The following is a 23,670-nucleotide window of genomic DNA, read 5'->3' as shown; positions in this document are numbered from 1 at the left end:
CTCTTCTAGCTCCAAAACACCAGACACTGAGATAAAGAGGAAACTTAGTACTTAGTTGTTATGAAATTAAGAATATATATAGAAATCAATGAGAGAGAAAAGGGGGTAGAATAAGAAGACGTGGTGGAATGTGAAAAGAGTTTAATGACTATTTTTTCTTTCTTTTAAGCAATGGTGGCTTTAGAAATGTTTTCCATAGTGGTCATTAAGAAACTTAAATTATACAATTCTACAAGTTATATCTTTTTCAAAATTTTAGTTAAATAAAATTTTACTTGGATTTTTCTTTTTGTTTGTAAAGGCCCGATATATTGTTTAAATGACCAAATTTTGACTACAAACTTAGTTATAACCTAATATTATAACTTTAACTAAACAAATTAGCATGACTATATATTTTGAAAATATAACCATTGAATTGTATGTTTTTTATACTCTTAAAACACATGTCAAGTTTTATGTCAATCAGATGTTATTTACTATTTAATTCATAAAGTTATTTTTTGCATATAATTTTAGACTGCAAAAATTGAAAATTAAAGATTTGATTGATGACATAATCTATTTATCTTTAATTTTCTTGAAGTTTTGCAAGCATGGAGGATTAAGAAAAAAAATATAATCTAATTGTAGAATTGTTAAAATTCATATCTAATAAAAAAAAATATTGAGTAGAATTGTAATCTTAATCTACAACCAAATTTGTTATTAAACTTTGTCTAAAGTTTAATAATATTGAACCTAAAAATAATTTAGGGTGATTACACATTTTATTTAATGTAAAAGAACCATAAAATTTTTAAATTTTATATATAGTAATGATTTTCTTTTTCAGGCCAGGTGGTCCTATGATCCCCTGACTCTAACTAGGAGCCGCGCGCCAGTGCTTTTAAGGGAGTTTAATGATTTAATGGAATTACATCACTGATATTTATAAGTATGATGGCCCATTAGTGTACTTTTAACCATTGAATTTATTTAAAATGAATGGTTTTAAAAAGGTATAGCTCCGCATAATTAAAGCTCTATATACAAAGATGGGTTGAAAATTTGGCATTTTAGCGTAGTACTAGCGTACAATGTTATTTCTTGCAAAAGAAAAGTCCCCCATAATAATAAGTGTAATGCCGGCTGTACGCTCAAGTACTAGAGTGTATTATTATGGGGTCGAAACTAGGTTTATTTTTTCTTTTTTTCTTTCTTCTTAAGGATGTCATACAATTAAGATAATTGACTTTAAAAAGTTTTTTTTTTAATTAAAAAAAAAGGTTACTGTAAAAAGTTCCATTGTTTATTTTGGAAAACTCATTCCTTTCAGGTAGCCCAATCTTAGGTTTATTAAGATAAAAAGTAAAATCTATCTCAAAAAAAGAAAAAAAAAAAAAACATTGATGGAACATTAATGTTTTCCAACGAACTTCAGTATACCCCTTAGATGTAGTGTATTAGCTAGGTTCTCAATTTTTTTAGAGTTATTGGGTTCTCAATTAAATTTAAACACCCGGTTACATTAATTAAAGTACATACAATAACATCATTTTTAAAAATAATTAAACTCAATGCAATTATGTATATGAATAAAAACAATGAAGCTAATGTATTGCACCTAAAGTATGGTGTCTAATTTTTACCATATAATTTATTCATTTCACTTCTTCTAGTAATGACCATTTTAAAGTCTACATTGTTAGGAGATTTTCCAGTTTATGCTCTATAATTTTTCTAAATGAAAAATGTCCATACAACCTCCTGGACTTAAAGGAAGTGGCCCATGGTACTCTCTTGAACTTTTATTTTAACCAATTTACCTCCATGAACTTTATACAATTGCCAAATTAACACCTTAGTTAGTCTCCTATTGAAACACAAACAAAATACACATGCATCTTGCGTGAACTTTAAACTGCCAAATTGCCAAGGGCTGAACCGTGTGAGAGGAAGAGAGACCTATGGTTCAATTGAGGGGTGTATGAGCATTTTTCCCCTTTTCTAAGCCAAAATACATTTTACCCTCTAAAAAGATGAACTTTACTTCTTTAAATTTTGAGATTGCTTCTAAATTAGCCAACAATTTTTAAAATTTACAATTTACATCAGCAAGTATTCTGAGATGTGACCCTTCAGAGTCTTTCAGATTTTTGCCACCAAACCCAAGAAAAGAAAATAACTCCATTTTTTTAGAAAAATTAGAAAAGAATATAAAACATTAAAAAATTAATTATTTCTTAAAACATTAAAACTCAACTTAATTCTTTAACTAAAAATGTTGAAGAAATTTCATTTTTTAAGTTATATTTATTTGATTATTTCTATTTTACTAAACAACTTCTTTTTTCTTTTTTTTCCTGTTTCACCAAGTGTAAGAAATAAATCACTTTTTTTTTTCATTAAAAACGTGAGTGAAAAAATGAGTAAATGGAATTAGGTGTTAGTTTTAGTCACCTTAAAAAGATACATGCATTAACTTTTAAAAGTTAAAAAAGTATTGAAATTCTTATGTTGCATATCCTACCAATCCTAACCCAATCAAGTATTGAGTTGTCTTCTCAATTTGTTTCATGTTCACTTTTTTAGAAAGGAAAATGTACTTATTGAGAAGATCACCATGCCTATTTTCTTCTGCGCTCCATGCCATAGCCCAAATTGCCCAAGGTGTGTTATCTACACCCGGGTGTGGAGTTAATTCAAGCTTGGTAAGTTGGAAGGGCATCTTCTGTGATCATATCACCAACTAAGGCAACAAAGTACTCGTCAGGAATGTCTCTTGTTCTCTTCCTTAGTTCATTGACTTGCTCAATTAATCAATCTGGGGTAGGGTCTGGCAAAAAAATCTTGTGGTTGCCAACATTCCTCAACAAGTTTTAGGAGAGTTAGGACATTTTTTTTAGCCCAATCCTCCATAGATTTGAAAATTTCAACTGTCTTAGGTAGCATGGGACGGGCTTTGTTCACATTGAATTCACTAGGATGGGCTAAACACTTTAAATTTCTGCTGCTCTAAATCTAAAAAGAGGGAAGCAATTAATGTTAGGATGTTGAATCTAAATTGCAAAACATGGTCAAATTAAATACTTATGAAAACAACAGTTTGTTTATCTATATTAGTTTGGTACAAATTAATTTTAGCTTTTTGAAATTGTAATTGTTTAAAAAAACTGTACTTAGATAAAAAGAATTTTTTTTATAAAGAAAAAAAAGTTTATAAATGTTGTGTCACGAAAAAAAAAAGGTGATTTTGAACTACGATGCCAAGTGCATCCATCATTTATTAGTAGGGGGTTGATTTTGGGTAAGCCCAAAAGAGAAGGAACTCAAGTCCAAAACTCCTTCTAGACGTCCAATAGAGGCTAACGATAATAAAAGTAATCATACCGATAATAATATAATAAAAGTGATCATATTATTATAACTTTGTATGCACGCATATATACCTTGTCTGAAGTGCAAATGTAATAAATCATGATATTATAATATATTTTATGAAAATCAACAATTCAAATGATTTATTGATCCATCTTTCATTCTAATTATAAAAAATGTTAATTCTTGCTCAATAAATCTATCTGAAGTAGAATCTGGCAAAAAGTATTGCGGTTGCCAACATTCCTTAACAAGTTTTAGGAGACTTAGGACACTGTTTTTACTTTTTAGCCCAATCCTCCATAGATTTGAAAATTTCAACCTTCTTATATGGCATGGGACGGGTTTTTTTGCATTGAATTCACTAGGATGGCCTAAAAACTTTTCTGCTACTCTAAATCCAATGAAGAAATTGAGAGAAGTAATTAATTTTAGAACGTTGAAGCTAAAATGCAAGTCATGGTCAAATTGAATGTAGTATGAAAACATATATTTGTTTATGTATGTCAGTTTGGTACCAATTATTTTTTAGCTTTATAAAAAAGAAGTTTAAGAAAAAAAAAACTGTAACTAGAGAAACAAATAAATTAAAGTCAATACGAGTTGCGTCGTATAGGAAAAAATAAAAGAAAAAGAAATAAAGAGGTGATTTGGAACTGCAATGCCAATTGCATCCATCATTTATTAATAAGTTCCAAGACTAGTAGCTTTTCGGGAATGGAGTGGGGTATCCTCTTCCCCTTCGCTCTATGAACTCTATGGCTCTACCGAAACAATTTTGTTTTTGGAAGACATTAAACCCATTAGGATCCTAAAGCTGAAGTAGTGGCCAAAGCAATTGAATTTATTTACTTAGGAATCAATGGGAAGCAGATTAGAACAAAGTCAAGAATTCAGATTTGTTGGCACCACCCTCCTCTTAACTGGTTCAAGTTGAATGCAGACAGATCTTCACTGGGGAACCCCGGTCTGGCTGGCGGAGGTGGCCTAATTTGGAATGACAAGGGTGAATGGGTTAAGGGATTTGCACGAGCAATCGGGTCTACAACAAGTGTTGCTGCAGAACTTTGGGCTCTTCAAAATGGCATCTGTTTATGTATTTCTCTCAAACTACCAGTAGTAGAAATTGAGCTAGACTCAAAATTGGTTGTTGATCTTATGAAGAAAGAACTAGATAATCCTAATGGTATTGATGTTTTGGTGGTTGACTGTAGGAATTGTTTGAAAGGCATTCCCCTAGTTAGGATTTAGCATTGCTACAAAGAGGCGAATAAATGTGCTGATACCCTCGCTAGATAGGGTGCACTCCTAAGTCAGGATTTTACCATTTTTCTTTAACCCCTTTATGAAGTTGCCCTTCTCCTTAGCCTTGATTTGGCTGGGACGTTGTATGATTGTATTGAAACCTCTATTTTAGAGGCCGGCTAGTTTCTTAATGAAGTATCATTTTAACCAAAAAAAAAAAAAAGCTTCTCATGGCTAAATATGGTCAGGCAGAGCAACTAATGAAGGTATCTTTTTTTTTCTGTAAATTGTCAGCACTTGGGTTTATTCATAGGCCTTTATATTTTTCATGTGTCACCAGCTCACTTTGCAAGTTTTATATCTTGGGTCCATTTTAAACCAACATATACCCAATTTTTACCCTCCATACCATACTCCTTTACTTCCCCATTAAATAAATTACATGACTTTGGGCATTAGCAAAAAAAAAGTACATGACTTTAAGTCATGTGTAAGGATAAAATAAGATATTATAAAACAAAGATAATTGGCCCCAAAGGCTTGGGCTTTGCTTCATGCGAGCCTATCAGGTCTTTAGCAAAAAAGAGTATCTACATATCTTCTATAATTTCTAAATAATTAAGCAATCACACCAATTAAAAAACTAACTTGTAACTCTATGCATATGCATAGATACAATTAAAGATATACAATAAGATGCATAATATAATTCATATATATATATAATTTAAATATTATTGATAGTCATTTTTATATTTTGTTAACTCTTTAAAAAAATTTATAAGGATATTATTAAGTATAAAATGTAATTTGTTCATATTTTTTTTTATAAATTATTGTGAAAAACTTTTTTTTTTATGATTCATTTATTCTAAACTCTTTGGTTTTTGTACTTAATAACTCACTTGGATGAATATTTATGATGTGGTCCCACATTTTATTTTAAAAATTAAAAAATAAAACTTTTTAAGAATAAATAATTTAGCACATATGACGCAAAATTGGAATTCTAATTTGAAATTTTAATTTGAGTTTCTCTCAACACCTATAGCCCCAACTACCCTTTTGTAAATGAAAAGTTTGTTCTTAAAAAAAGAAAAAAGAGCCTCAAAACACGTGCAACACATCTGTGAAGAGGCTAATATATATATAAAAGTGTTAAATTTAGATCATTTTCACACCATCGGTATTTAAATATGTAGTAATTAACAATATTTAAGTCATCACCAAAGCTCCAAAACTTCTTTTCCACTAAATTTCAAATTGAAGATCATTAAAAAAATTAAAAGCAAAAAAGAAAAAAAAATACAGCCTCAAACTATAGCAAGTAATCAAATAAATATATGCAAGATGAAGATTATATAGAGAATTGTCGAGGTGGTAATATCTACTGAGACCACCCCACTCACATGTTGGGTGAACCACTCACAGCCTCTGACTACTCAAAGACTTTTACAATGGGACTATAGTGTATGTAAAAAGTTTGCCAAAGCAACCGATGTGGTAATGTAAGATAAGCTGCCACGTCAACCTAAAGACGATTTGTACTTTATTTTCCTCGTATTTCGGTAGTTTATTTCATTTGTAGCAATTTGACATTGTATGGATCGAGAATTCTTATAAAGATAACTAAGCTTCAAACCACCCTACCCAATTATTTTAATATTTAAATACTCACACAAAAAAAAAGCAAGTAAAATAGAACCCATCTAAGAAGCTAGCTATACCACTCTACCAGAAATCCAGCTGAAAGGAATGATGGGTGCTTTTTGGGCATTTGCTATAGCTCTCTCCTCTAGCCTGCTCATCCTTTGAGCCAATCTACATACATAGTCCTGGGCTTTTCGTCCCTCACTTGTAAGTCCAGTTAGCTTCTCTACCTTCCATTTAGCTACCAAAAGTTCCACAATTTCTCTATAGTCCCTAGCCGTGTAGACCCCAATCCTTGATGCAACAATAGCAAAGTGATCAAAAAGATTATGGTCATGGCCATCATACATCAAATGGGCAGGCATTGAGATTTTCCTCTTCATCATGTCTGCGAAGGCTATTACCATTTCATTTGGATCGAGCTCAAAAAGCTTTTCAGCTATTTTTGTATATGCAGTTTCATGACGCTTCTCGTCTGAGGCGATTATGCCACATATTTGGGCAAGCTTTACGTCCCCATGTTGCACGGCCAGCTTGGCTGTGTTCCCATGAGAGATAAATGTTGCTCGTTCTTGGAATGATGTGTAAATGGTTAAAAGGTATGGATCATCCCCGAAGCCAAGATCCTAGGTGCAAAATTCACATCAAGTTAATCCATATAAATTTTAAGAGTAAAGATCTCCATCCAACACTACAAACTTTAAGAGCTCTGCATGTGGGAATAGTATAATAAGGAACATCTTAAGAAGGGTTTATAAATGTAACATGAAATCAACGCTTAACTCGTCAAAAGCAATGTTAGGTTTGAGATGCAAATTCCTTGTGACAGTGTTATAGAGAGTTGTAATTATTGTATGAGTTAGAGATTAAAAGTTGGTCAAAGAAATTATTGCAATTTTGAAAACCAGGAACTGTTCTGATTGATTTTGCACCTATCTGATAACTGATAATCAAATTTGATAAATAGAACAGCAAAGGGTTAAAACTGATTTTTCAAACTACAACTTGAAAATATATAGGATTCGATAGTAAAAATTAATGATTGTTTTCACAAAATAAAAAATATTGTTTTATAACTTAAACTTTTCGAAGAATCAATATCGTTGCATAACTCACCGTTCCTGACCGAATCAAGTACTGAGTTGTCTTCTCAATCTGTTTCATGTCCACTCTTCCCGAAAGGAAAAGGTACTTATTAAGAAGATCACCATGCCTGTTTTCTTCTGCACTCCATGCCCTAGACCAAATTGCCCAAGGTGTGTTATCTACACCAGTTTCATCGTGAAAAATTTCAGTAGAATTAATTCTAGCTTGGTAAGTTGGAAGGGCTTCTTCAGTGATCATATCACCCACTAAGGCCACAAAGTACTCATCCGGAATGTCTCTCGTTCTCTCCCTTAATTCATGGACTTGCTCAATAAATCCATCTGAGGTAAGATTTGGCAAAAAATCTTGTGGTTGCCAACATTCCTCAACAGGTTTTAGGATAGTTAGGATATTGTTTTTAGCCCAATTCTCCATAGATTTGAAAGTTTCAACTTTCTTAGGTTGCATGGGATAGGATTTGTTGACATTGAATTCAGTAGGATGGCCTAAAGACTTTTCTGCTACTCTAAATCCAACAAAAACAGAGACAAAAGTAATTGATGTTAGGATGTTGAAGCTAAAATACAAGCCGTGGTCAAATTAAGTGCAATATGAAAACAATTTCTTGTTTATGTATGTCAATTTGGAATATATTATCTTTTAGCTTTGTGAAAATGCAGTTTTTTTTTTTTAAATATAAAAATTGTACCAAGATATATAAATAATAAAAGTCTATAAAGTTTGTATCGTGTAATATATATGTATGTTACACGATGCAAAAATGGACATCAATATATTATAATTTCTAAAGAGTTAAATGATATTATTTGAGTTTCTCAACAAAAATAAAATGATATTTTTTTATAATAAAATAAAAAAGTGACCATCATCATATTATTATGACTTTGTGTGCATGCATATATACCAAGTTCAAAGAGCAAATAAAATAAATCAAGATATTATAATAGATGATATGAAAATCAACAATTCAAATGAGTTATTGATCCATCTTTTCATTGTAATTATGAAAAATGTTATCCTTGCGAAAAGAGGAGAGAATTTGAAGTTTAAACTCACTTAGTGTTGGAGAAGAGGGTAGAAGTAATAGAAAATTTAGGAGATCTCGGAGTACTCATTGAAGGAAGGGAGTAAAAGTTGAAGGAGTTGAGTACTAAAGCCATGTCTTCTTTTTAACCTCTTTTTTAGCTCCAGAACACCAAGGAATGAGATAAAGAGGGAATTGTTAGTACTTAGTTGTTATGAAATTTGGAATATATATATATATATATATATATATATATATATATATATATATATATATATATATATATATATATAGAATTCAGTGAGAGAGAGAGAGAGGAAAAGGTAGAAGAAGCAGAAGACGTGGCGGGCAATGGAAAGAGTTTTAAGAATTTTTTTAAGGGAGTTTAATGACTTAGTGGAATTACATCACTCATATTTAAAAGGATGAGGGCACGACCACTAGTGTTTTTTTTAATCCTTCGATTTATTAGAAATTAATGATTTAAAAAATGTGTAACTTTATATATAGAGATGTACATATATATGAGAAGTACTATAAATATTATAAATTTTATTATATTGAACTTACAAACTAATGTGTTACTAATCACCTCAAAAAAATAATGTGTTACTAATCACAAAAAGAAAATTAAAAAATATTCATTTTGAAGGTGATTGAAGCTCACCATTGCATTGATTTCCACATTTATAAGCTTTATGTAGTAAAATTTGTTATACTTTTAGGATTTTCCTCCATACTAATAAGTGTAGTGCCAGTTAGTCTACTACCTACATGGTATATGTAGAAATTAGGCATTTTTAGGATGTCATCCCAATAGAAACAAAGAATTGTTACATCCATAATATTTTCACAATATGTTATAGACATAGTATTTCTCGTAGAGATGTGTTACTTTTAAAATTTTTTTATATATATGAATTAGGTTGAAGTTACATTTAGTTAAACTTTAAATAATATTACACCACTCAATATTTTTTAATTAGATGTAAATTTTGATAATTTACCGTTAAATTACATTATCTTCGTATATTTTTTATGCTTACAAAATTCATAGATGATTAAAGATCAATAATTATATCATCAATTAAAATTTTTGTAATTTAAAATAAACATAAAAGATGAAGTTATAGCTCGAATGATAAATTACATCCCTTCCTTTATAAAGTTCCAGATATTTATTATGTCTCATTCCTTTCAGGTAGCACAATTTTAGGTGTATTCAGACAAAAGCATTAATGGAACAATGTTTTCCAACTAACATCCACCTCCAAAGGATCCACACTAATTTCATGAAGCTATATATGCGCTTGTGATGCATGTATTTTCCAACGATGTAAAAAAAAATAAAAATAAAAATCTAGCCATCACTCTGTACTTATCAATGTGGCCATACTTATAATCACGCTTTTCCCTACTACACCACTCCGTCGGTGCCTCCTTGAAGCAGGGGCAACTCAACAATATGGGCAATATATACAAACAATGGTGCCTTCTAGAGACTTTTTTCAGAATACTATTAAAAATTTTAAATTATACAACATATAATAAAAAGATAACTTCATATATTCACAAAAACAAAAAAATAATAATAATAAAACACTCAAATACATAAAGTTGTACAATTTTTTTCTACGATTTTTTTAAAAATTATTTTAAAATCATTGCATGATATTCTTATTATAATTGTTGCAAGTTATATCTATTTTAAAATTTTAGTGTAACAAAAATTTTCTTGGGTTTTTTTTTAATTATTTTGTAAGGGCCTAATATATTGTTAAGGAGATCAAAATTTGGTTATAAACTTAGTAATAGCCTAAAGACTACATCTCTCACTACACAAATTAACATGACTACATGTTTTGAAAATCTAAATGTTGAATTTCATATTTTTTTATATTCTTAATACACTTGTCAATTTTCATGCCAATCGAATGTTATTTACTATTTGATTCATAAACTTATTTTTTATGAATAATTTTATACTACAAAATCTTAAAATTTAAACATTTGATTGATGAATAGAGTTGTCAAAATTTACATTTAATAAAAAAAATATTAAGTAGAGTTGTAGTTTTAATCTATAACAAAGTTTGTTACCAAACTTTGTCAAAAGTGTAATTATGTTGGACCCAAAAAAATTTAGGATGGTTACAAATTTTTTTAAAGAAAAAAAAGTCATAAATTTTTTAAAATTTATATATAATAATAATTTTTTTTTCTAAGTCAGGCCCGTCAAGGTGGTCATGTGAAAGAAGGCCCCACTCTTTTAACTAATATAATATATTATACTTATTTATTACAATATTTTAATTAAGGTTGCTTCACCTACAAAAAAATAATAAGTGGCTGGCCTATTAAATGCTTTGTTATTGTCTAATAAGATGTGAGGAGAGAATATTAAATTAAGGACCCTATTTTATCCAGAACACATAAGTATTTTTTTAATTAGTATTAAAATGTTTTTTTTAAAAGATATTTTGAACTAATGACATATGCTTCTAATAGTTACTCTTTATCATCAGAGTAAGACGTCAATTTGTTTTTGATATAAGCGGGGATCAAATGGTAAATTTATTATTCAATGATAAGAAATTTTATCAGTTGAACTAATTAAAACCCACAATTATTATTAAAACATAAAGAGAGAAAATTTAATGTCACCAAGTGTCCCAAAACATGTGAAGAGACAAAATTAAAATCAAACAAAAGACTCCTAACAAAATTAAAATCTCAATTAATAGCAGACAAATTATTTAATAAAATCTAATTAATGTTCATATGCCAAGAGAGAGTATATATATCTCTAATTATAATAATAATAAAAAACAATTTCACTGTATCTTTCCATCTTAATTCTTGAAAGAATTAAATCCCAAAATTTTTTCTCCCTGGTCACTTTTTTTCTTTAAATTTATAATTCATTTCTCTCTTTTTCAGGTTGACTTATTCACAAATCTATTGGATTGTATAAAGGCCAAATTGGATGAGTGCAGGTGAGAGACACTATTACTTGGCTGTATGACTTCGAGGATAATTTGGAGCGGTGGTTGTTAAAAATTAGCTTTATAGAAGAAAGACCCTAATTATTTATGGAACTCAAATTTGATAACTCAAATTCTAAAAAGAGCTTACATAACTAAATAATTTCAACTGCATGTTATTCTCCTAAAAGTTTCCGTAAAAAGTACTATTCAACCAATTGCCCTATTTTTTTCTTTCTTTTAAGGGAGTTTAATGACTTTATGGAATTACATCAGTGATATTTAGAAGGATGATGGCATAACCACTGGTTTACTTTTTATCTCTTGGATTTATTAGAAGTTATTGATTTAAAAAACATGTAGCATTGTATAGGTGCAACTCTCTAGATGAAAATAGTCAAATATCAAGTTTTGACAAAATTTGTAGTAAATTAGCACTATTTCGAAAATATTTAGTAATGTACCACTTTTTTAGTACTTAAATTTCACAAAATCAAGTTCTAAATAGTACTCAAGTTCAGTGAACTCGAGTTCCTAGGTGAGTCATCAGCATAGTACTATCAACCTAGAATTCGAGGAATTAAAAAAATAATGTGGTATTCGAAATTGTGAAAATCAAGTATTTCTTTATAGTACTAGAAATTAAGAAAGTCGAGTACCTTTTTTTTTTTTTTTTTTTTTTACTTTTTGTTTCATACAAAACTTTTACTTATTTCATCTACAACTGCTTCTGATTGTTGTGTCCACCATGTTGGGTGCATCATAACACCGTGGGTCCAACCCACACTTGATAAAACACCTCATTAAAGAGGTGGGTGGACAAGCCATAAAAGTCAGCCTATTTTCTTCTTGGGCAGTGAGCCAGTGACTTAGGTGTGTTGGACACGGTGAGGAGAAAAAGAAGAAAAGAAAGGGTCTGATGCATTAAAGGTCCGTTCGGTAGGAGGAGTGGAAAAGTAGGAGGATGAAAAATATTTAGTTTTCCCTCGTGTGTTTGGTTGGAGGGGTGAAAAAATGGGAGGGTGGAAAACTCTTTTATTTGGTTGGAGAGAAAGAGGGAAGAATGGAAAATGTAATTTATATAAATTGACTATTATACCATTGTTACATAATATATAAGAAATAGATTTATTCGTACTCATTACATAATATAAAATTTATCACATCATATATATAAATTATTATTATTATTTTTATTATTATAATGTAAAAATTATAATAGTGTACATATAAATTTAATTGGGAAAATGATTTTGTAACCAGTAAAAAGGTGGTTACAAAATTACACTACAAAAAACAGGGCCTATAGCCGCGTTTCAAAAACGCGGCTACAGACCCCGAAAACGCGACTATATCCTATAGCCGCGTTTTTTAGAGCCGCGTTTTTAAAAACGCGGCTACAGACCAGACCTGAAGCCGCGTTTTTGAACCACGACTATAGGCATCAGGTCTATAGCCGCGTTTTTCAAAAACGCGGCTATCGTCAGCGACCTATAGCCGCGTTTTTGGAAAACGCGGTTACAGACCCGCTTGAGCCGCGGTTATTAACGCGGTTACAGGCTGCAGACTATAGCCGCGTTTATAAAAAACGCGGCTATAGCCCTCTGTCAGTTCGTTTGCCAACCTTGCATAGAAACTATAGCTGCGTTTTTAAAACGCGGCTATAGCTTCTCTTTTCTTTTTTTTCCCTGCCCTCTGTTTTGGCTGTTTTTTCGCTGTTATCAGAACTGAATAATTTTTCCCTGCTATCACAAGTTTCCAACACAACACAACCATCCAAAATAAACAAGTTCCAACACAACCATCCAAAATAAACAAGTTCCAACACAACACAACCATCCAAAATAAACAAGTTCCAACACAACACAACCATCCAACAACAGCAACTTTCCAACACAACACAACCATCCAAAATAAACAAGTTCCAACACAACACAACCATCCAACAGCAGCAACTTTCCAACACAACACAACCATCCAAAATAAACAAGTTCCCAAAATTACAACACAACACAAGTTTCCAACACAACACAAGTGCCAAAATAAACCAGTTCCCAACATCACAAAAAGCCACAGCCACAGCCAACAACATCACAAATAGCCAAACTGGGTATTAACAAAAATATATATATACAAACGTTTGTTCATGTCTATTCACAAAAAACGTTTGTTGTGAGGCCTGAAGAGTTTCCTCAGTGGCATTTGGCTCCATTTTGACATACGCTTTCTTGTCCACTTCATGGTAAAACTGCACAAATTATTCACAACTATCAAGTTAAACTTGCCAAATTTTTGCTTGCAATACATAATACTCTAAATATGAGTTCAAATTCAAACATTTGTATCAAATGCCAAAATGGAAGCATATAAGATTATTTAGAAATAGGGAGAGCTCATTACAATTGGGGCCACAATACAACGAAAATATAGTACTACGAATCAATCTCTGCCCCATATCAATTATGTTGTTTTCATCAACTTAGTAACATAAGAGGAAGGCTAGCTGTAGTTCAACTAAGTTATAAGCAAGAGTAGTGTAGTAAGTTGTGTAGTTAATTTACCATTCGTTAACAAGAGTACTGTTTTTAGGGAAATTTTTAAAGAAATTTTGTTTTACCTTCGGATGCACAGTTGCATTCCCATCAAACATTGCCACTCTACATATATATTAAAGGCATTGTATTAATATCACATAACAATGCATTGTTAAAAGTAGTGTTTCGTTAAATAACATTTGTTTGCTACCTGAGAAGAATATAATTCACGGATAACTAGGCTAAATGCGTTAAATTGGTTGAACATCTCTCTCATCGAATTCCTCAATTCGTCCAGTTTTTGTTTGTGTCTTGCCTCAGATTGAGCTAGTTCTTACCTATGCCTCGCCTCAGATTGAGCCAGGTCCTCCCTATGCCTTGCCTCTGATTGAGCTAGTCGCTCCCTAAGCTCTTCATGACTCGTCTCCAACCCTGAAATCCTTTGCGTTGTTCTGGTTGACGACGGATTAGAGGTAAACAGTGAATTGTTGGTGGCACTTCTTCCTGATGGGGTGATTCCAAAACCTACCCCGCGTACACGTCCGGGGCGCTCAGGACGATCCATCACCCGAGCATACGCATCGTCTCTCGACCAGAGGATTCCACTACTAACCTCTCCTTCTAGTCGCATGCCCTGTTCATTCAACAGTGCTGCCATCCTATCCTGTTTTCCCACAAGAACCAAACAACATATTACACACCATAAACAATACAAACACAACATACACTACAATTCCATTCGATCAAGTTGTGCTTACCATGTTCTCTTGTACATGGCTACTAACAGCAACCCCATCTTTGGTGCGGTATACTTGTTGATATACATCTGCACGCTCAACGGGCGCCCCTTTAGCTTTCACCTACATGTTGAAATTCTTTAAATACTTTCAAAACACTTACAGTTGGCTTACAATATAGCTATAGTTATGCAGCGATAGAGGTTAATGAATTCTTTTCAAATCACATTTCGATTTTCAGATTTTCTATTTTTCCATCAGGTTCAATTAAAAAATTTAGAAAGAAAAGAAAAGAACTATAATTCTGCATACTGGGTATCAGCTGTGATATATGTGTTCTAGTGAATTTCATTTCTTTTTACCTAGCCAAAAAAGAAAAAAAAAATGAAAGAAAGAAGAAGACTTGTAGAATAGTTTGAAGCATAATTTTTTTGAATTGTTTTTTTGGCCTTCCTTTTAAAGAGGATAATCCAAATTTGTATTTTTTTGGGTATGGTTATGGTTGAGATATGCCTAATTTGGCTGTTTTGGAAAATTTTGATGAACAAGCTACAAAAGAATGGGAGTGCGGGAAATTTACGGTCCCTTATTTTTTTATGCTTCTAGTATGAAGAAATGCCTTTTGGCATCTTTATTTATATTTTTTACCTCTATGTTTCTCACAAATTTGTGTTGCATTCAAGAAAGTCTTGTTCATTCAAGTTTTATGTACAATCTATTATATTTATGGAGAGTTTCTTGCATATGGTGGTTTAGTTTGTTGTGATCTTTTAAGTTTAATTTACTGATGTTTTGGTTCTAAATTATGTGTTTTCCGTGTCAGCATTTGATCTCATGTTAGAAAGAGCCTATTTTTGCTGTTTACAGCTGCAATGACTATGTTAAGGCTTGGAAGCGTCTTTCTGTAGAGGTCTGCTCCAAATATTCTTATAGTTGCCTTAAAAAGATTTCAGGTCTGAGCTATATTCATTTTACATGAGCTATATTCATTTTACATGTTCTATCTTATGTTTTGTAATGCACTCTTACTATGTTAAATGCAAATTCTAAGCTATATTATAGATTTTCACTAACTTATCCTTATTCCTAAAGCATATGAAATGAGGTTAAAACCATAAATAGGCGTTCACAAATTCTAAGTTTATGTGTGGGAATGCCTATATGTGCAGAGAGAGAGAGAATTGTAGGTATTACTTTTTGCTCTTCATTTGAAACACTAATCAAATGTGTATAAGTTTAATTGGGTGGGTGAAGAGAACTTGAGATCACACCAAGGCCTACAGAGAACTTACAATCTAAACAATAATCTGATGGGTAGTAAGAACTTTAATCCTATGTTAACACTCCAACTCGTGAAGTCCCATAGAGAGAAAATTACTTATAAGTAACCAAAAATTTTTTTGGGTAAATTATACTTATGATTTTTGAAATATATGATAAGTTCGATTTTAGTCCCTCAACTATTTAAAAGGGACTTCTCCAAAATATATATATTTAAAAGGGAACAATTTAGTCTTTCCATTAATTTTCCATCCATTTTTTGCTTATGTGGCTAATGACATGATGAATAGATTGACTTCTGTCCTTCAACTCACTGCAAAACGCAAAATGATATCATAATCTACTACTCACTATGGTTTTGCACCTAAACTACTTGGAAGAAAAAGAAATACAGCAATGCAATTTGAATGGAGGGACATTGTCCTCTTAACTTATAGTTCTACCAACCAAAATCATGTCTGGCTTGGATTACTGACTTCTATGTCATTTGGATGAACACTCAGGATTCTCCTCAAATTTAACAAATTTAGGATTAGCTATGTCCCTAGCTTTCCCAAACCTTAGCCTCCTATGTACATATACGGCTCTTAACCCCTGCCTTTAGACATGACTCACAATATATATTTGAATAACCTGTAACTTTAGCAAAAAAGTCTTATTTTCTACAGGATGCAATGGTTAAAATGGTTGGGATTGCAAAATGATTTGTCCCAAACTCATTGTAGTGATTTTTTAAACTTAATCCTGAAGGGAAGAACGCATGTGGTCCTTTCATGCTATATCAGATTTTCCTTTATATAATTACATCACATAAGCCACACACCCACACACACATCAAGGAAATAGTATATAGAAAACTAAAGAGTAAAATAAGAGAAGAGAAAGGATGCGAAAAGGTCATTTGGACAAAGGAAATCAGAAACTTTAGCCTACCATTTCATCAGAAATTTGTGCAAAACTTTTGGCCCCAGACCTGGCTATTTCCTCCTGTTTACCTCGACTAGCCGTGTTTTTTCCACTTGTTGTCTGCAATCACATTACCATCAATACTAAAAAAACAAAACAAAACATATCTTGACTAAATTACCACGAAGATGAGACCAATGAAGAAAGTCAGTACCTCTGTTTTGTCATTGAACCAATACTCAACCATCTCCCTCCATTGCACTGGGATAACTTGATCCGGTACTGTAGCGGCAACCTGTTCACGTGTCATGCCGCTTTTTTTGACTTTCTTCTTTAACTTCGTCCTATGATTTCTCCGAATTTGGCCTAGCTGATGCATTGCCCATGCCTTTTGATTGGGTGGTGCGACAATGGTGGGATCAATTATATATCGTTTCTGAAATGCAAAAGTGGAGTTACCAACATGTAGTAACTTAATTAGAACAGCGGTTGAATAAGGGAATTTACTTAGGACAACAGTTGTAAATGTAGTAACTTATACTTTATTTTCATACTACCTCAATTTCCACCCAACAATCCCATTTATGCTTTTCAGCAACGCTTGGCCACCCAGCAGGCGTAAGCGGGCATAGTAGGCCATTCTCGCAAAACGACCCCAACCACCGTTTGAACAAAGACCCGTCCCGGTCAATCGGTTGGCCTTCAGCATTTAATGGCAACTGGATTTTGTAGTCATCACCAGTCACATTGAAAAATAAAAAAAATAAAAAAAACAAAGAGAGAGAGAGAGAGAGAGAGAGAGAGAGAGAGAGAGAGAAGAGAACGTTGAAAAAAAAATAGATCAGGTCACGTTGAAAAGAGAGAGAGGGAGAGAGAGAGAGAGATAGAGAGAAGAGAACATTGAAAACAAATAGATCAGGTCACATTTAAAAAAAAAAAAAAAAAAAAAAAAAAAAAAAAGGTGGGAAGAGGGCATTTTTGTTTCTCCCCAGATTTTCCTCCCAATTTGGGAGGAAAAAAAAAATGTAGGTCCGGAGAAAAAACTTTATCCCGAGTTTTCTCTCCTTCCTATTTTTCTTCCCCAACCGAATAGTGAAAAACAGTATTTTCCACCATATTTTCCTCTCTTTATTTTTCATCCTCTCTATTTTCACCTCAAACAAACGGACCCTAAGGCTACTCGAGGGAGAGTTGAAGGAAAAAGAAAGTGGCTAAAACAAAGTCAAGGCAAGTGAGTAGCATTTATTGTGATTTGATGTCAAGCGTGTGAAAGAAAGAAAAGAAGGAAACGATGAAGCACTTTTACAATAGTATATATACTCAATGAGACCTCTGCCACCTAGTCATTTGTTTAGGTGTTATCTAGGGTAAGGGCCATTGTGCATCTTACTGACTTCCTAATATCTCATGGGCACCTTTAGTGAATAGCTACTGCCAGACTACTTTGTGCTTAGCTGATTGCAACTCTAGTTACTTGCACATGAACTTTTTCAAGTCCAGACATTGTACTTAGTTTGGTGGACACAACCATTGAAGATGAAATAAGTAAAAGTTTTGTACGAAACAAAAATTAGAAAAAAAAAAAACAAAAAACAAAAAACAAGGTACTCCACTTTCTTAAGCTCGAGTACTATAAAGAAGTGCTTGTTTTCGTAATATTGAGTACCACATTATTTTTTTATTTCTCTGAATTCTAGGTCAGCAGTGCCATACTGGCAACTCACCTAGGAACTCGAGTTCACTAAACTTGAGTACTATTTAGAACTCAATTTTGTAAAACTTGAGTACTAAAAAAGTGGTAAATTGTTAAATATTTCTGAAACAGTATTAATTTGCCACAAATTTTGTCAAAACGTAGTATTTGGCCATTTTTCGGATGAGTTGAAAATTTGGCGTTTTAGACTAGTACTGGCTAGTCTATCCTTGCAAAATAAAGTCTCCCATATTGAAAGTGTAGTGCCGGCTAGCCTACAATCTACACGGTATGTCATTGTCAACTATATTTCTAGTGTGTTCATTGTTAGTACGTCATTGTCAACTATATCTTTTTATACAATTATATTTGACTTTAAAAAGTTAATTATAAAACTTTAAAAAGTTCCATTATTTATTTTGGAAAACTCATTGCATTCAGGTAGCCCAATATTAGGTTTATTCAGATAAATAGTAAAAACATTGATGGAACAATATTTTCCAACGAACATCTTGTACCTCTTATATGTGGAGTATTAGGTTCTCAAAAATTTTTTTTTCCTTTTTTTTGGAGGGTTGTTAGGTTCACAATTAGATTCAAATACTTGGTTACGATGACCAATAAAGTACATACTATCATTTTCAAAAATAATTAAATTTAATGCAATTATGTATTTGAATAGAACCGATGAAGCTAATGTACTATACTTAAAATATTGTGTCTAAATTTTACCATATTATTTATTCATTTCACTTTTACTAGTAAATCTTCAAGTGAGATTTTCCAATTTATGCTTTGTAATATCTCAAAGGGAAAAATGTTCATACACCTCTTGAACTTAAAGGTAGTGGTCATGGCATCTCCTGAACTTTTTTTTTAACCAATTTACTTCTTGAACTTTACACAACTGTCAAATTTTAACCTCTTTTAGTCTCTCGTTTAAATACAAACATAATACGTGTGCATCTCATGTGAACTTTAGACCACCAAATTTCTAAGGGCTGAACCGCATGAGAGGGAGAGAGACTTTCGGCTCAATTGAGGGGGTCTATAAGCATTTGTTTTCCTTTTTCTAAGCTAAAATATACCTTACCGTCTCTTAAAAAAAGGAAAGGAAAAAAGAAAAGAAAAAAAAGAGGATAACTTTACTTCCTTCAATTTTGAGATTATATCTAAATTAGTCATCAATTTTTAAAATTTACAATTTACTCCATCAAGTATTCCAAGGTGTGACCCTTCCATCAGAGTCTATCACTTTTTTGCCACCAAACCTAAATAAATAACTCCATGTTTTATAGAAAAATTAGAAAAGAATATAAAGTTAAAACTCTGTTTTTAAAACATTAAAAAATTAATTATAACCACACCAATTTATTAGTTCTAATACTTGTACTTCAACTTCATTAATTTTTTCAATCTGTCAAAACATTAAAACTTCAATTTAATTCTTTAACCAAAAACATTGAAGAAATTTCATTTTTTTAGTTATATTTATTTGATTATTTCTATTTTACTAAACAACTTAATTTTTTTTCTCCCTGTTTCGCCAAGTGAATGAAATAAATCATTTTTTTTTTCAATAAAAAACTGAGGGAAATAATGGCAAAATACCCCTTTCGCCCAAAAATTTTAATAAAATGCCCCTATTCTGAAACTATTTAGGAAAATACTTCTATTTTGAAACTCGATTTTTCGAAAATCGAGTTACTTGAAAAAAATACATGGAACTCGAGTTCTATGAATTAATAATGATGAGAGAATTAATCTAGGTTTTCAGAAGATTATCAACAAGTGTGGCTTTTTTTTTAATAAGTGTGTCCACCATAGGTAGTTGAGCATGTTGTGTTAACTTATGCACCAAACACAAGTTGACACTTAAGTATGGTATGAATATGAGTGTAGAAAATGATGTACTTCGAGAATTATTCATGTCAAAGAACCAAACATTCATAAAGAAGTTCCAAAGAACAAAAAGTTTTTTTCCCTTACGTGTTCATCACTTTTCAAAAAGCTTTTCTAGCTATTTCTCCTTTCTCTTTCTCGACCGATCCAATCCAAGCTCCCTTGTCGTTTTCTTCCTCAAAATTTTCAAAGATTTTTGTCCTGAAGCATTAGTAAGATCTAAATACCCTTTCTTTTTCATTTTAATTATATTTTTCATGCATTTTCTTTAGAATTTCAAACAAAAGTTTTTGGGGACTTTGATGTTTGGGTTGTTTTTGTTCATTTTTAATCAATGGGTTTTTGTTCCTAGTCCATATAAACATTATTCTCATGCTATAATTTGCACAATTTTGTGTTTTGGGAAAATTTTGAAACTCTAGGGCTTCAAACTTAGTGAAATTGGGGTTTTTGTTCAATTGGGCTAAAATTGATGAAATTGACTTGTGTAATTGATAGATTAATTCATTATATGAAGTTTTCTAAGTAGTGTGATGATTAATTGATCAATTTGATTTGGTTTTGAAAAGTGAATTTTTCAAAATTTTGGGTTTTTGATTAAAACTCTTTTATTCAAGTCAAGTGTGGATAAATGTTGAAAAATTGAACAAGTTTTTTTTTTTTTTTTTTTTTTTTTGCATTAGAGCATACATTATATGTACATTCATTACATGAATCATATAAATTATTTTTTTATTTTTTTATTTTAAGCTCTAACCCTTTTTGATGCAGTCTGCCCATGGTTTTGAGTTTTTTTTTTTGTCTTGTTTTTCCTTCCTATTCTTAGAGTCATGGTTAGGAAAACTAGAGTTAAGAAAAACACTGCCCCCTCTTCCTCTTCAAACTTTGAGGACTCTAGATTTTAGTCTAAATCTAATTTGTGGCGGCGCCACGTTAAGGGCAAGGTGGTTCCAAGAACACCCTGACTAGGAAAAATATATATATATATATATATATATATATATATATATATGTAATAAAAAAAAATATTTGAAAGCATGCAAAGCATGAGCCTTAAAATGTTGAATTTCATAATAGACACGCCTTTCAAACAAGTAAACAAATATTTGTTACTAAGACTGTTAATGCACATACTTGGTACATTTGGTGCCCTAAAAGGTTAATGCATGTACTAACAAGAAGTATGTAATTAGTACATCCAACTCAGGAAAGTTAATGCATGTACCTTTTAAAGGTGACTAAAACTATCATCTAATGCCATTTACTCATCATTTTCACTCACATTTTTAATGAAAAAAAAAAGTTATTTATTTCATACACTTGGCGAAACAGGAAAAAAAAAAGTTGTTCAACAAAATAGAAATAATCAAATAAATAACACTAAAAAAATGAAATTTCTTCAAAGTTTTTAGTTAAATAATTAAGTTGAAGTTTTAATGCTTTAAGAAATAATTAATTTTTTAATATTTAATAAAGAGAGTTTCAACTTTATATTCTTCTCTAATTAATTTTTTTTTAAAAGGAGTTATTTTCTTTTATTGGGTTTGGTGGCAAAAATCTGAAGGACTCTGAAGGGTCACATCTCGGAATACTTGTTGATGTAAATTGTAAATTTTAAAAATTGTTGATTGATTTAGAAGCAATCTCAAAATTTAAGGAAGTAAAGTTCATCTTTTAATGGGTAAAGTGTATTTTTGCATTGAAAAGCTGAAAAATGCTCACACACCCCACAACTAAGCCATAGGTCTCTCTCCCTCTCACACGGTTCGTCCCTTGGAAATTTGGAAGTTTAAAGTTCACATGAGATGCATGTGTATTTTGTTTGTGTTTTAACAAGAGACTAACTTAGGTGTTAATTTGGTAGTTGTACAAAGTTCATGGGGTAAATTTAGTGGCAACGCCACATTAAGGGCAGGGTGGTCCCAAGAACACCCTGACTAGAAAAAAAAATTATTTGAAAGCATGCAAAGCATGAGCTTTAAAATGTTGAATCTCAGAGTATACATGCCTTTCAAACAAGTAAACAAATATCTGTTACTAAAATTGTTAATGCACATACTTGGTACATTTAGTGCCCTAGAAGGTTAATGCATGTACTAACAAGAAGTACATAATTAGTACATCCAACTCAAGAAAGTTAATCCATGTACCTTTTTAAGGTGACTAAAACTAACACCTAATTCCATTTACTCATCTTTTTCACTCACTTTTTTAATGAAAAAAAAAGTGATTGATTTCATACACTTGGCGAAACAGGAAGAAAAAATAAAGCTGTTCAACAAAATAAAAATAATCAAATAAATACAACTAAAAAAATAAAATTTCTTCAATGTTTTTAGTTAAATAATTAAGTTGAAGTTTTAATGCTTTAAGAAATAATTAATTTTATAATGTTTTATAAAGAGAGTTTCAACTTTATATTCTTTTCTAATTAATTATTTTTTTAAATGGTGTTATTTTCTTTTACGGGGTTTGGTGGCAAAAATCTGAAGGACTCTGAAGGGTCACATCTCGGAATACTTGGTGATGTAAATTGTAAATTTTAAAAATTGTTAGCTGATTTAGAAGCAATCTCAAATTTTAAGGAAGTAAAGTTCATCTTTTAAAGGGTAAAATGTATTTTGTCTTAGAAAAGGGGAAAAATGATCATACACCCCACAACTGAGCCATGGGTCTCTTTCCCTCTCACACGGTTCGTCGCTTGGAAATTTGGCAGTTTAAAGTTCACGTGAGATGCATGTGTATTTTGTTTGTGTTTTAACAGGAGACTAAATTAGGTGTTAATTTGGTAGTTGTACAAAGTTCACGGCGGTAAATTCAGTGGCGGCACCACATTAAGGGCAGGGTGGTCCGACCTAAATAAAAAAAAATATATTTAATAAAAAAATTTATTTGAAAGTATGCAAAGCATGAGCTTTAAAATGTTGAAATTCAGAGTAGACATGCTTTTCAAACAAGTAAACAAATATCTGTTACTAAGACCGTTAATGCACATCTTGGTACATTTGGTGCCCAAGAAGGTTAATGCATGTACTAACAAGAAGTATGTAATTAGTACATCCAACTCAAGAAAGTTAATGCAAGTACCTTTTTAAGGTGACTAAAACTAACACCTAATTCCATTTACTCATTTTTTCACTCACTCTTTTAATGAAAAAAAAAAAGAGTGATTTATTTCTCACACTTGGCGAAACAGAAAAAAATAATAATAATAATAAAGTTGTATAGTAAAATAAAATAATCAAGT

General features: G+C 31.4%; 2 protein-coding genes across 2 annotated transcripts; both read right to left on the bottom strand.

Moving 5' to 3' along the window:
* Positions 1-5,934: 5,934 nt before the first annotated feature.
* LOC142631025 (stearoyl-[acyl-carrier-protein] 9-desaturase, chloroplastic-like) lies at positions 5,935-8,522 on the bottom strand. The gene is made up of 3 exons (XM_075805086.1): positions 8,419-8,522; positions 7,372-7,867; positions 5,935-6,881 (listed from the first exon to the last, which is right to left on the bottom strand). The coding sequence occupies exons 1-3, from the start codon at positions 8,520-8,522 to the stop codon at positions 6,327-6,329; spliced, it is 1,155 nt and encodes a 384-aa protein (XP_075661201.1). The 3' UTR covers positions 5,935-6,326.
* Positions 8,523-14,083: 5,561 nt separating this feature from the next.
* On the bottom strand, positions 14,084-17,603 carry LOC142630466 (uncharacterized). Its single transcript, XM_075804463.1, has 5 exons — positions 17,386-17,603; positions 17,043-17,264; positions 16,856-16,948; positions 14,663-14,764; positions 14,084-14,568 (listed from the first exon to the last, which is right to left on the bottom strand). The coding sequence occupies exons 2-5, from the start codon at positions 17,205-17,207 to the stop codon at positions 14,239-14,241; spliced, it is 690 nt and encodes a 229-aa protein (XP_075660578.1). The 5' UTR covers positions 17,208-17,264; positions 17,386-17,603; the 3' UTR covers positions 14,084-14,238.
* Positions 17,604-23,670: the final 6,067 nt, after the last annotated feature.

Source organism: Castanea sativa, chromosome 4, assembly GCF_040712315.1.
Source record: "Castanea sativa cultivar Marrone di Chiusa Pesio chromosome 4, ASM4071231v1".
Classification (NCBI taxonomy): Eukaryota; Viridiplantae; Streptophyta; class Magnoliopsida; order Fagales; family Fagaceae; genus Castanea; species Castanea sativa.
Note: the sequence above shows the minus strand (reverse complement) of the source record. Positions and strands in the feature narration are given on the sequence as shown.